The 14,735-nt window shown below is 38.8% G+C and overlaps 1 protein-coding gene across 1 annotated transcript; it reads right to left on the reverse strand.

Annotated features, from left to right (window-relative positions):
• Nucleotides 1–989: 989 nt before the first annotated feature.
• cUnh10orf88 (chromosome Un C10orf88 homolog) lies at nt 990–14,577 on the reverse strand. Its single transcript, XM_081392211.1, has 6 exons — nt 13,843–14,577; nt 12,303–12,500; nt 5,484–5,556; nt 5,202–5,402; nt 2,890–3,197; nt 990–1,794 (listed from the first exon to the last, which is right to left on the reverse strand). Exons 1-6 carry the CDS (start codon nt 14,010–14,012, stop codon nt 1,620–1,622), a joined length of 1,125 nt encoding a protein of 374 aa, XP_081248337.1. The 5' UTR covers nt 14,013–14,577; the 3' UTR covers nt 990–1,619.
• Nucleotides 14,578–14,735: the final 158 nt, after the last annotated feature.

Genomic DNA, 14,735 nt, shown 5'->3' on the forward strand with positions numbered 1-14,735 from the left:
GTACCACCTCCACAGCTGACCCATTTCTCTGTGGTTACAAAACCCCTTCTGAAGTGGATGTCTCACTCAGTCATAAGAAAACAACAGCTCACTGTTAGAACAATTCTGCCCATTGAACATCACTGTGGTTTAGAGAGGAGACACCCATGTCAATCTGGATTGAGTCTCACATGACAAGGCAAGGACCAACATGGTCACAGTGGAAAGTTACTCCAAGAGGTCAAAACTGCTCATTTGGAGCTCTTTTGGTTAATTTTCATTTCATGTGGCGTTTCCTTTAGTGTGGAGTTTGTTCGTCCAGCTGTGTTTTCTTTGCTGTTCCCAAGCACCACAACTCTCCTTCACGGTAGATGGGTGACTGCCAAGAATAGCACAAGTTCATGTTCATAGGATGCATGAGAGGGTTGTGGAGAAGGTAGACATGGTTGTCCGCAATGCAGGATATGAGACAACTAAAAGCTCACGTACCACTGAGAAAAGACTAGGTGAATGAGAAATGCAAGAAGAACTTGAATAGGAGTTTTTGGGATTATAGGATTTTCCATTCAAGGAAAGCTCTGGGTTCAAAAGTTTGTGGGACTTGCTCCCAATTCATCACTCAATATGCAAAACTAGTTTATAGTAACACATTCATACTAGAAGTCTAGAGGGCAAGTGTACTGAATGGTTTTAATGCAGAAATGTGAAAAGGGCTTTGTCTTATTCAGTTTTGTATTATGTTACCTTTCACACTTTTGCAAAGAGTATGTAAACGTGCAAAGTAGCCTGAAAGTGCACAGAGTTTTGGTGCTGTTTGTGTCTGAGTGAGAAATGAATGTCATTTGAAAGATGCAGTCACTGAATGCATTTTGTGCCAAAGCAATGCTAAATACTCCACAGTTTAGCCCAGACTGTTTTGAAAAGAAAGAAAAAAAAAAAAAAACCTGTAATAATGAACCAAGCAGGTTCCATTAATATGGCATGAAAGTGTTATTTGATAAGAAGTTCATGAGTTCATCAGATATATAACAGTGCAACAGTATTCTTAGTATAAACGGCATTTTAATGTTGTTCTTTTTTGTCCTTAGTTCTCTAGTATGAACATTATAAACATATCAACATAATTTACAGTGAAAAATACTCTTTACTTGACACTGTCAGTGCAACCATTGTTTGTGAATAAACTGTTAACATTTGAACCAAATGAAAATATGCAGCTTATGGTATAATAGTCAGAATATCGGAAAAAAGTTATTGTAGCAGCATGAGTATAGTATCTTTTGGATAAAATAATTTATACATAGTATCAACAGTGTTAAGAACAGTTCAAGTATTTGTGAAAATCACCTGATACTGTTTGTGGACTCAAGTTAGTGAACCGACTCCACAAGTTGTTAATTACTGCACAAACCAATCAGTACAGTCTCTTCCGAGGGACTCTTGAAGACCAGCGATTGCTGTTTAAACTGGAAAACATTTCCATGCAAAGCAGTAGAGACTGCTGGCAAAAGAAAAATGTTAAACCATTTTTGTTATAAAGGGATAGTTGACATGAATTCTGCTTAAATATCCCTTTATAGAATATTATGCGTGTCATTGAAGCAAAAGCTCAAGGCGAAGTTCAGGTTCTCTTGTGTTGTTTACTGGTGTTGTTTATGAGCGAGCGCCTGCTGAAGCGTGACCTCCAGTCTCTGCTGAAGAGCATCCAGACGCAGGTCCAGATGTTCCTTTAATCTTCTCTCCATCTCATCCATTCTCTTCTCTACAACTGTCTCCAGAATCTTCTCAAAGCCTCCACAGCACATATGACCCTCCCTGTAATACAAGAAAAAGAAGAAGATATATACGGTGAGTGGACAAACTAAAGGAAACATTAAATACATCAGAATGAAGTGTCCCTATTATGCTTTTTCAGATATCCAGATATTTCAGATATGTGTAATGTAGCTGTTCGTGAAAGTTTAAAGATCAAAGTGCAAGATAAATAAAGTTCTGAACTGCCAAAATGAGTCGGCAGTAATTCCAGTCTTTTTTTTTCTTTTGAACATCTGGGCCCAGGTTACACTTTTGAGTAATCTTGCTGATTAGCAAAGCAAGCATTTCATCCTCATCATATAATTATGATGTAGCACACACACACACACACACACACACACACAAAACTGCCTTTATTCTTCATGGCATAAACTCAAAAATGTGCAGGAAAAATTCCTGCGATTTTGGTCCATATTGAAATGACGGCAACATATAGTTGCTGCAGATTTGTTGGCATCCATGATGCAAATCTCCCATTCCGCCACATCCCAAAGGTTCTCTAGTGGATTGAGATCTGGTGACTGTAGACAGGTAGATATTTGAGTAGTGAACTCATTACGTTCAAGAAACCAGTTTGAGATGATTTGAGCTTTGTGGCATGGCGGATTATCCAGCTGGAAGTAGCCATCAGAAGAGTAGTACAATGTGGTCATAAAGGGATGGACACGTTCAGCAAACAATACTCAGGTAGGCTGTGGTGTTTAAAAGATGCTCAATTGGTACTTAGGGGTCCAAAGTTTGCTAAGAATATATCCTCCACATTATTACACCACCAGCAGCCTGACCCATTGATACAAGGCAATCATGTTGTTTACGCCAAAATCGCAGCAAAAATCAAGACTCCTCAGAGCAGAAAATGTTTTTCCAATCTATTGTCCAATTTTGGTGAGCCCGTGTGAATTGTAGCCTCAACTTCTGCTTTATCCTAGTAATAAAAGTAATAAAACCTCATGTGTTTATCGGTGCTATTATTCATATTAGTACTCAGACTGTTATCACGATGAGCTGGTTACCACAACCAAACATTTGAGTGGCTTCAAAGACTGTGGTAGTTGAACCTCTGTTTATTGAAAACCACACATGACTCACACTTACCGTTCTCCATTCTTCTTTCTCTCTGGAGATGTGGCTTCCTCCAGTCGGAGCTGCGTGACCTGACCGCATACGCTCTGCAGCATTGGAAGCAGGTCTGGGTTTATCGTGCCGGTTTCAGAGCTCAGGAGGGCAGACATGGCACCGGGCATCTGGTTGCTGGTGGACAGAAGCTGCTGGAGGCCAGACGGTGGGTGTGGGACTGACTCCGCCCCTGTGGCATCAGAATCCCCACCTCCTCTTGACAAACAGCCCAAAGCTCCACCTCCCATGAGCAGAGGGATGAAACCATTCAGCATGTCGGACTTATTCTGCACACAGACAAAGAGTGATTGTTCAGTTGTGATGAAGCTGTGTACTGGCTAGTTTTTTTTATTTTTTTTTCAAATAAACTATTCTCCAAAAAAATAATTTTGAGAATTTACAAGTTTAAAAAAGAAGGTGACCAAATATGCATTAAGCTGATAAAATTCTAAAACTAAAAACACCATACAGAATTTGACAGGAAATTTGTGAAATATAATAAATTTTACACATCAAATTAAAAACAATACTTTTACTATTCTCTCATGCTCACCAAAGCTGCATTTATTTGATGAAAATACAGACATATAAAATATAAATAACAGTAATATTGTGAAATATTACAATTTAAAATAAATGTTTTCTTTTAAATTTTTTGTGGAAACTGATACACTAGGTATCAGTAAGACAAAAAAAAATAGAAATTAATACTTTTATTCAGCAATGACACATTCAATTGATCAAAAGAGACACTAAAGACATTTTTAATTTTACAAAAGATTTATATTTCATAGTTATTTATCAAAGAATAGTTATTTATCAAAGAATCCTGAATAAAATGATCACGGTTTCCACAAAATTATTATTAAGTAGCAAAGACTATTGAGCAGCAAATCAGCATATTAGAATGATTTCTGAAGGATCATGTGAGCAATGATGCTGAAAATTCAGCTTTGATCACAGAAATAAATGACATTTTACAATATATTTAAATAGAAAACAGTTATTTTAAATTGTAATATTTTACAGGAATATAGAAAGTAAACTAAATAAAGCCAAGATCATAACCACATACAAGACAGCCCTCTAAACACCAAATAGCTGAAGCTTTTTTTATAAGAAGAAGTGGGCAAAAAATGTCGATTTAATGATGTCAGACACACTGTTACAAGAAACGCCTACAAGAAATGATTTATGCCAAAGGGGCAAAATTTGCTGAACAGCAGAAATGGGAGAAGGAACAGGACTTGCCCATGCAAACCTCACCACCACAATGCTTGGTCACTGCTGAAGTTGTTATGGGTGATTTTTAGTGCATTTCTATGAAGTCTCTAAGTGCTAGGACTGGCTGCTTACAGACACAAGATGTCTTATACAAACCACAATGTTTTATACAACCCATACAGTGGTGTGAAAAAGTGTTTGCCCCCTTGGTAAATATGATCAAATATGGCTGTAAAAGATAAATCTGCATTTTTTATCCTTTTGATATTTTATTTTAAAAAATGTGCAAAAATCTAACCTTTGATGAGACAAAAACATTAGCTTTTTTTGGCAGCAAACACTTAAGATGGGTTTGGTGCACACAGGGATAAAAAAGTAGCCCATGTGTAAAATGAAATACTCTGCTGTATCTTTAATGCTGTGGGCCTAATTTTCTGCCAGAGGTCCTTGACATCTTGTTCAGATACATGGCATCACGGATTCGATCAAATACCAACAGATAAAAAATCTAAACCTGACAGCCTGTGCTAGAAATCTTATAACGGAGAACAGGATGGAGAGATTCTGTATGGAGGAATGGTCTCTGATCTCTTGTCAGGTGTTCTCCAAACTCATCAGGCATTATAGGAGAAAACTCAGAGCTGTTATCTTGGAAAAAAGAGGTTGCAAAAAGTATTTAATAAAAGGGGGCAAACAATTGTTCCCAACGTGTTTTGGAGAAAAACATTTATTTCATAAAGTGATTTTCCCCCCACAAAAGTTAGATTTGTGCACATTTTTTAAATAAAATATCAAAAGGATTAAAAATGGAGAATTATTTTTTAAAGCCATATTTGATCATATTTACCAAGGGGGCAAACACTTTTTCACATCACTGTATAAAAACACTAACCATTTTAATCTATCAACTCATTTAACAGGTGGGATAGGCTTGGTCCTTATCGATCTATGATATATTTATAATTAACAGAAGTGAGATTCATTAGCACAGTATGTGATATATCAACCATGATAAAGGGACCAGAGGTGTGGTGAACATGCTGTAATAAGAGAGGCTGGATCCAGACCTTTTGCTGGCACTGCACCAGCTCCATGAGGTTCTGTGCTCCTGGAGAAAGGGTGGTGCCCATCTCCTCCATCATAGTCTGCACACGCTGAAGGTCGATGCCTGGGTCTACACTCGGGCCACCTTGCCTGTCCTTGAGCGTCTCCATTCCAACACCCACATGGGTGATAGCCACAGAAGAGCGGCCACCAAGAGAGAGCAGCTATACGGAGACAGCACACGTGATGCTGAGACAACAGACATCAGTTTGTGTGTTTGTGATGTTATATCCAGCTTTCCTTACCTTCACCTCACAGGAAGCAGCAGGGCTTTCCAGCACCAGATGATTCCTATAGAAATGCCTCTCATCTTCAGAACTGACAGAGAACAGAACAATCAGCAGGTCTTTTAAAATATTCTCTAACACTTTATGAATAATATGGTATTCATAATGTATATTTGAATGCATTATATGTTTTTTCATAAATAATTGTAACCAAAGTTAAAATACATTGTAATATGTTCAGATTCCTTGCTACATCTGAAATTGGTTGTTTGTCACGTGTTTTAATGAATAATACTTTCTAAAGGTGTGTTCAATGAATAGATACAGTGAGGAAAATAAGTATTTGAACACCCTGCTATTTTGCAAGTTCTCCCACTTGGAAATCATGGAGGGGTCTAAAAATTGTCATCGTAGGTGCATGTCCACTGTGAGAGACATAATCTAAAAAAAAAAATCCAGAAATCACAATATATGATTTTTTAACTATTTATTTGTATGGTACAGCTGCAAATAAGTATTTGAACACCTGTCTATCAGCTAGAATTCTGACCCTCAAAGACCTGTTAGTCTGCCTTTAAAATGTCCACCTCCACTCCATTTATTATCCTAAATTAGATGCACCTGTTTGAGGTCGTTAGCTGCATAAAGACACCTGTCCACCCCATACAATCAGTAAGAATCCAACTACTAACATGGCCAAGACCAAAGAGCTGTCCAAAGACACTAGAGACAAAATTGTACACCTCCACAAGGCTGGAAAGGGCTACGGAGAAATTGCAGCTTGGTGAAAAAAGGTCCACTGTTGGAGCAATCATTAGAAAATGGAAGAAGCTAAACATGACTGTCAATCTCCCTCGGAAAGGGGCTCCATGCAAGATCTCACCTCGTGGGGTCCCAATGATCCTAAGAAAGGTGAGAAATCAGCCCAGAACTACACGGGAGGAGCTGGTCAATGACCTGAAAAGAGCTGGGACCACCGTTTCCAAGGTTACTGTTGGTAATACACTAAGACGTCATGGTTTGAAATCATGCATGGCACGGAAGGTTCCCCTGCTTAAACCAGCACATGTCAAGGCCCGTCTTAAGTTTGCCAATGACCATTTGGATGATCATGGGAGAAAGTCATGTGGTCAGATGAGACCAAAATAGAACTTTTTGGTCATAATTCCACTAAACGTGTTTGGAGGAAGAAGAATGATGAGTACCATCCCAAGAACACCATCCCTACTGTGAAGCATGGGGGTGGTAGCATCATGCTTTGGGGGGGGGGGGGGGGGTTTCTGCACATGGGACAGGGCGACTGCACTGTATTAAGGAGAAGATGACCGGGGCCATGTATTGCGAGATTTTGGGGAACAACCTCCTTCCCTCAGTTAGAGCATTGAAGATGGGTCGAGGCTGGGTCTTAATGACCCGAAGCACACAGCCAGGATAACCAAGGAGTGGCTCTGTAAGAAGTATATCAAGGTTATGGCGTGGCCTAGCCAGTCTCCAGACCTAAACCCAATAGAGAATCTTTGGAGGGAGCTCAAACTCCGTGTTTCTCAGCGACAGCCCAGAAACCTGACTGATCTAGAGAAGATCTGTGTGGAGGAGTGGGCCAAAATCCCTCCTGCAGTGTGTGCAAACCTGGTGAAAAACTACAGGAAACGTTTGACCTCTGTAATTGCAAACAAAGGCTACTGTACCAAATATTAACATTGATTTTCTCAGGTGTTCAAATACTTATTTGCAGCTGTATCACACAAATAAATAGTTAAAAAATCATACATTGTGATTTCTGGATTTTTTTTTTTAGATTATGTCTCTCACAGTGGACATGCACCTACGATGACAATTTCAGACCCCTCCATGATTTCTAAGTGGGAGAACTTGCAAAATAGCAGGGTGTTCAAATACTTATTTTCCTCACTGTACTTATTATAATGTATTATAACTGTGGTTACAATTATTCATGAGACCATAAAATGCATTATAAGGTAAAGAATACTTTTATAATGAATTATACATACAGGCTTTAAGTAAAGTGTACCAAATATTCTATAATAAATATGACTACTTCAATAATTCCACAATAAACTGAGCTGAATCTGTAAAGTTCAAAATGAAGTACAGCACAGACATTTAGTTTTATCTGTATTTATTCAAAATATTGTTCATTTTAAATTATTATTACAATTATTATTAATAATAAAAAATAATAGTATTGACATTGGTATATTGCCTTTCCAATATTGCCTTATTGCCTTCTGGATAAGACCATATTAAGCAACTATAGGCCGATCTCAAATCTTCCTTTCATAGGCAAGATCATTGAAAAAGTTGTCTTCAATCAGCTGAACAAATTCTTAAGCTCGAATGGATACTTTGACAATTTTCAATCTGGTTTCCGACCGCACCACAGCACAGAGACAGCGCTCAAAGATAATAAACGATATTCGCTTAAATACTGATTCAGGCAAACTATCAGTGCTGGTACTACTCGACCTCAGTGCTGCATTTGACACTGTCGATCATAACATACTTCTTGACAGGCTGGAAAACTGGGTGGGGCTTTCTGGGATAGTCCTAAAATGGTTCAGGTCATACTTAGATGGGAGAGGTTATTATGTGAGTATAGGTGACCATAAGTCTGAGTGGACATCCATGACATGCGGAGTCCCTCAAGGCTCAATTCTTGCGCCACTCCTGTTCAACCTGTATATGCTCCCAATGAGCCAAATAATGAGAAAGAACCAAATTGCTTACCACAGCTATGCAGACGACACACAGATTTACTTAGCCCTATCGCCTAACGATTACAGCCCCATTGACTCCCTGTGCCAATGCATTGACGAAGTCAAAAGTTGGATGTGTCAAAACTTTCTTCAGTTAAACATAGACAAAACTGAAGTCATTGCATTTGTAAACAAAGATGAAGTTCTCAAGGTGAACGCATACCTTCACGCTAGGGGTCAAGGGGTCATACCTTCACTCTAGGGGTCAAACAACTAAACATCAAGTCAGGAATCTTGGTGTGACACTAGAGTCAGACCTTAGTTTCAGTAGTCATGTCAAAGCAATAACTAAATCAGCATACTATCATCTGAAAAATATTGCAAGAATTAGATGCTTTGTTTCCAGACAAGACTTAGAGAAACTTGTGCATGCTTTCATCACCAGCAGGGTGGATTACTGTAATGGACTCCTCACTGGCCTTCCCAAAAAGACCATAAGACAGTTACAGCTCATACAGAATGCTGCCGCCAGGATTCTGAGCAGAACCAGAAAATATGAACATATCACACCAGTCCTCAGGTCTTTACACTGGCTCCCAGTTAAATTTAGGATTGATTTTAAAGGGGGGGTGAATTACTGTTTCATGCATACTGAGTTTTTTACACTGTTAAAGCACTCGCGTAGCTACGGGTGGGCCTGGGTGGGCCTGGGCCCACCCACCTGTCAGTCAGACCCATCTAGTCACTCAGTGGCCTCACAAGGTAGCCTAGGAAATTATGTTGCGAATTAACAATTTTGACCTATAAAAATAAATCTTAATGTTTCTTGATTCTTGTTTGGTTGTCATGGTGATGACGAAATGCCCGCGTAGCGCGCAGACTCGGATGATTGCGAACAGCCCATCCCCCCTTCACAACGACGAGCACATTTCACAGAGGGACACTGAAGTTTAGCTAAGGAACGTTATGTTAAACTAAAATGAAACAGAGCAACAAGTTTGTGTCAAAAAGACCACGGCCACCAGCCACCACAGGAGGAAGATAATGCAGATGTTCAGGAGAATTGACTGAATCGTTGGACTATAACGAAATCATTGCAGTGTTCAACTCTTAAGGGGGTCGCACACTGGACGCGCAGCGCCGCGTCTAGGACAACTCTCACCTGAAAATCCGATAATGTCAGCAAATTTAATTCAAGCAGCTGATTTCTGTACATGAATATAAAACTAAACGTATATTGCAGCCCAGGGTGAAGTCAGATTCATTAACTACGATTTGAGACAAATAAATGTAAATTTAATATAAAACTATGTAAATAGCGCTCTGTGACGCGGCAAGATTTTGAACAAGGTCCTGAGCCGTTGCTGGGCGCAGCGGACAGACACCGCCGGTGTGTGTACACTCAGAGAATAATGTGTTCGAATTTAAAACTGTGTGCGACCCCCAGCCCCGTTGTCTCCTGTTATAAGCTAGTCATCAAAAGTAAGCCAATCTACGTTTATGTAGTTGCCTAGTCAATGTTGTTTATATAACGTGGTTTATGTGGCCGCTGAGCCAGACTATGACCAAGCATTGTTTTTGGTTTTTACACACTGTCCACTACTGTCCTGCTGCTGATTTGATGATGTTGTTTCGCATCTGTCAGATGCGCGTGTGTGTGTGGTGTGGCCTGGCCGCGCGCAGTGGAAATGCTGTTCTTATCGTTCTGTTCTTTATTAACACTGCTTATGATGACTTACATGCTTGTGCTCTGATTAAACTGTGGTGTATTCAAGCAGGTGTAGTTGTGTTGGCCTATTTTGATAACAGATGCATTTTAGGCTGTGCCCACCTGATTTTCTCTGGGCCCACCCACATTGTGATTCCTGGCTACGCTACTGTGTTAAAGAGTTGGATTCCCATGCTAAACATGGTCAAAGTTTCAAAAGTTAAGTTGTATGTTTGAAGGAGTATTTTTGTTCCAAAAATTGTCCTTCCGGTTTGTCACAAGTTTCGGAAAGTTTTTTTCGAGTATGGCTCTGTCTTACGTAAGAGAGGGCGGAATTTCCTTATATGGGTTCTAAGGGCACTTCTCCGGAAGGACGCGGGCGCGCGCGCACTCGTAAAACAGAGCAAGAGAGTGAAAGCAGTTCGCCATCAAAGCGCCCTGCCCAGCTTTTGGGAAGCCAATGTCACCAAAGAAGTGTGTTTTTGGTTGCCAGGGCAAGACAACCCTGCACAGATTCCCAAAGAACCCGGCGTTAAGGCACCAGTGGATGGAGTTTGTTTTCCTGAGCATAAACGGAGTTGTGATAGACTGTTGTTCCCTGCATTTCGACGATGATTGTTTTATAAACAAAGCCCAGATCGATGGATTTGCAGATCGTCTAATGCTTAAGGATAGAGCAGTCACAATGATAAAGGTTCGCGGTCGTGCGTTGGAACGGTGAGTAAAACTGTTGAACAAATGTCTCTGTGTGTTGTTAGCTCGGCGCGTTAGCACAGCTTTAGCTTCGCCCACACGGCCCGCCCCCAGCCGCTCGTTTTTTTCCGGAAAGACTCGGTACAGCCAATCTATCAATTAAAAATATAATAAAACAAAAGACTTTTTGGAGATATGAAGGATGCAATATTACTCTATAGGTACTCAAGATTAACAGGAGATTGAGTGAAAATGAGCATTTCACCCCCCCTTTAAAGTATTATTACTGGTATATAAATCATTCAATGGCCTAGGACCTCAATACATTGCAGATATGCTCACTGAATATAAACCCAACAGATCACTCAGATCACTAGGATCATATCAGCTAGAAATACCAAGGGTTCACTCAAAGCATGGTGAATCTGCTTTTAGCTACTATGCCAGCCGCAGCTGGAACCAGCTTCCAGAAGAGATCAGATGTGCTCCTACTGTAGTCACATTCAAATCTAGACTCAAAACACATCTGTTTAGCTATGCATTTACTGAATGAGCACTGTGCCAATGTTCGTCCGACTGTTTGTACTGTACTGTATTTTATTTTTTTATTTTTCTAAACTGTTTTAATTATTCTTATTTCTTTTTATTATTTTAATTTCTTTTATGTAAAGCACTTTGAATTGCCATTGTGTATGAAATGTGCTATATAAATAAACTTGCCTTGCCTTCCAACGTGAATTCATTCACAAACTAATTAAATATGCATATTACATAAAAAGTAATATAGATCTCATAAAATATCAAAATATTTATTCATTTGTTTGATTGGCATCAGCAAACATTTATTTTATTTCGAATAAGATTGAAAACATTTGTTTTTTTTATATATGATCTACAACTCAATTATGTTATTTGTTATACATTATATTTGTAATGTCATTCAAGTTTGTCAAAAGGTCATTCAACAATCTTTAATACTACATTTTATTGTTGGTTACGCTTTATTAGAAACACTTTGTTTTACAGTGTCCTTGTTACATGTGTTACATGTACTGTACTGGTCACAAAAACAGCATCTGGGAGACGTTAGACTGTGCCAATGTACAGGTGAAGATTGAAATACAATTAAAAAACTATTTAATGTATTAAATTTTATTTGGGTTTTTCTTCTAAAAAGTTAAAGTACTGTAAAGTAAAGCATAGTAGAATTGAAAATTGTTAAATGCACACTATGTAACTTTATTTTGTTCAAAACTAAATTGTGTTTTTACCCTGATTCACTACGGTTAGCCTACTAATACTAAAAGTGTTTATATGTTAGCCTGTGACTGTCTCGTCATATCCATAAATAAAGGAAAGTTGCTGCGGCTGCTTTGATGCGTGTATGGTGTGGGAGTGGCATAGGTTAGTTGTCACAGTGAGCGAGAAAGGTTGAAAAGGAGCAGCTACATCTCAAACCTCCGCGGAAACACCCGTTTTTAAAAAAAAAAAAGAGCAGAGGAGAGTCTGCTGCCAAAAAGAGAACGCGACAGAGCTCGTGATAAAACGAGAATCAACATTGGCTTGGCTTTTCAGAGATAGCGAGAAGCGAGGATCTGAAAGTGACATGGAGATGGGTTTAAAGATGGCACCTTTTTAATCCAACCAAGATATTTTTTCGCCTATAGTACCTCTCTTAAAACGACGAGTATCATTTTTTTTAAATAAAATAAAAAATACCCATCATTGTGTGATGTTTGTACTTCCTCTCCGCGGCAGGTGCCACAGTATTCTCCAGACAGTGAGTACACTTCAATAGTGCGGGCTTCACTGACAAGCTGAAGACTGCTGATCACAGCTGAAGAGCTGAGTGAACACAGAAGTGTGACGACACATGGCGAGCCCTCCTCAGCTCTCTCCAGACAGACACCTTTACACCTGGGGAAAATTAATGTGCAAATATATGAATTGCGAGTCACCTGATACTTCATAATCAGATTTTTTTTGCATTTATAAAAATAAATAAAGATTATCTTATTGTGAAATCAATATCTTATTAATATTAGGTAATATTAAGTATTAAGTATCAGACATTAACTGAAAGTAGTATCTTTCAGTTAATGTCTTGTGGGATTTGAAAGTACAACCATTTAGTTCATTTCTGTCATGACAGCTCAGTGTTTGGCATGGTAATGGGTATGACAATGCTGATATGTTTGGTCTTGGCAGAATAGATCTGCTACACTGCTGCCGCTGCCTTTTATTGCTGCTGCTGCTGCTGCTGGTGGTGGTTATTTCTGCTGCTGCTGCAGAGCAAGTACAGGACTTCCTACTGCCAATACATACACGACACGCAGCTGTGAGCAAGTAAGACATTCTGCTGCTGTACAATATAGCGTGCATGATTTACCCGTTGCAGATCTATACAGGTGGAGCTGGGGAAGGAGGAGGGTTTCTGAAAACACGCTGCAACTGTTACAGTAAATGCTGACCAAGTATTTTAAGTTTGAGAAGCAAGCTCATTGACTACTGATACAGCAGGAACCAATCAGCTGTGCCCTATAGAGAATGATGAGATTGCAAGGAGATTGAGTTAAGGACCTGTGCCATTTAGAGTTTCATGACAGAACTTTCTATTTCTACTAGGACCCTTAGAAATCCATTGTATTTTTTTCCAAATTCAATTTTATCATTTACATTTTTTTCTGTTTTAATTTTTCTGGATCTCGATTTAATGGTTAAATTAAATGTTAGCGATAAAAAAGCATATATAATTAATTGAAAATATAAAACATACAATTTAACACTAAAAGTAAAAAAAAAAAAAAAAAATTTAGGGCCCTATGAAATATGCTATCTCAAAGTCCTTTTTATTTCCCCCAGATTTTCCATTTGATGTTTTCTGAATTCCATTTCAATGGAGAAAAACATGAAATCAGTTTGATTTGTAAAACTTTTACTTAATTTATTACTTTTTATTTTTCACAATAATAGGGCCCTTTAAAAAAATCATGTAGTTTGTTTTAATTTTTCTGATGATACACAAATGTATCATTAAAAACGGTGGTAATCAAATGAAGGCATAAACATTAATTTATGAAATCTTTTAATCACATGAAAATTTTGGCAAAAAAATAAATAAAATAATAACAATAAAATGCTGCACAACAGAGGTTTACAGTTAAACTCAAAGAAGAAAATTGTAATTTTAATAACTGTACTATAATTGCTTTCAGAGGTACATTCTACAAGCCACCAGCAGCCAATGAAACGGACTCACCTGTCGTGGTCAACCCTGCAGTCATCGTTGGGTCTGTTCTCTAGAGTTATGGTGAGAATATCCGACAGCTGGATCTGTGATGAGCACAGCCATGAGCTGCGTGCGGAGATCAGACTACCTGTACTCGAGGTCATCCTGATAAAATATCTATATTTCCAGCTAAAACGCATCCACACACTACCCACAATGTGCGCTGGATTAAACCGCTTGTTCCAACGCAGACAAAATCACTGCCATCATATACTGTACACTAAAATCTGCATGTTTCAGTTAATGTCGCTCCAAAGACTGGTGTGTGAGGGGTTAAAATACATATTTGCTAGTCAGTTTCAAAACAAAAACACTCCATTATCGCACTACTTGTACTGTTATCCGTTTAATAAAATCAATAAAACAGTATATAGACAAACAACGTTGTCCATTCACATCAACAAATTCACAAGCTCAACAAACAGCGACGGCTGCTGCTCGAGGACCCACAGAGACACCCATTCATACGCCTGAGTAAAATTCTGTCGCTCGTCTCATTTTACACTTTTAGAGAGAAAAAAGTAGTCTTCAGGTAACAATAAAATACTATGATCATGGGACACGTCTTATTGCCTCTGGAGCGCTCACATAAATAGATTAAGGAGAAAAACAATTAAAATGTTCCTTATCTTATGGGCAGGGCGATGCTTCTACTAAATCAATATAAAAGTGTGTGTGTGTGTGTGTGTGTGTGTGTGTGTGTGTGTGGGGGGGGGGGGGGGGGGGTCCTTGGGTCCAGACCACCGTAAAGGTGATAAGACATTTCTTGCCGAAAAAGATAATTGATGTAACAGATTTTTGTTAGTGAAGGTGAAAGAGTCCTTATCTGTGGATGTGGATCAATTTATGTTTTGGTTTTATCT

Source organism: Scardinius erythrophthalmus, assembly GCF_964197995.2.
Source record: "Scardinius erythrophthalmus genome assembly, chromosome: 18".
Taxonomy (NCBI): Eukaryota; Metazoa; Chordata; class Actinopteri; order Cypriniformes; family Leuciscidae; genus Scardinius; species Scardinius erythrophthalmus.

Bases quoted from the DNA above. Each gene is read 5' to 3' on its own strand.
- cUnh10orf88 (XM_081392211.1), bottom strand. From the start codon at position 14,012: ATGCGTTTTAGCTGGAAATATAGATATTTTATCAGGATGACCTCGAGT. The intron at 5,557-12,302 runs GTATTTTTTATT...GTTCTCTGTCAG, and splicing joins CAAACATCACACAATGATGG to TTCTGAAGATGAGAGGCATT. The intron at 5,403-5,483 runs GTAAGGAAAGCT...GTCTCCGTATAG, and splicing joins CTGCTTCCTGTGAGGTGAAG to CTGCTCTCTCTTGGTGGCCG.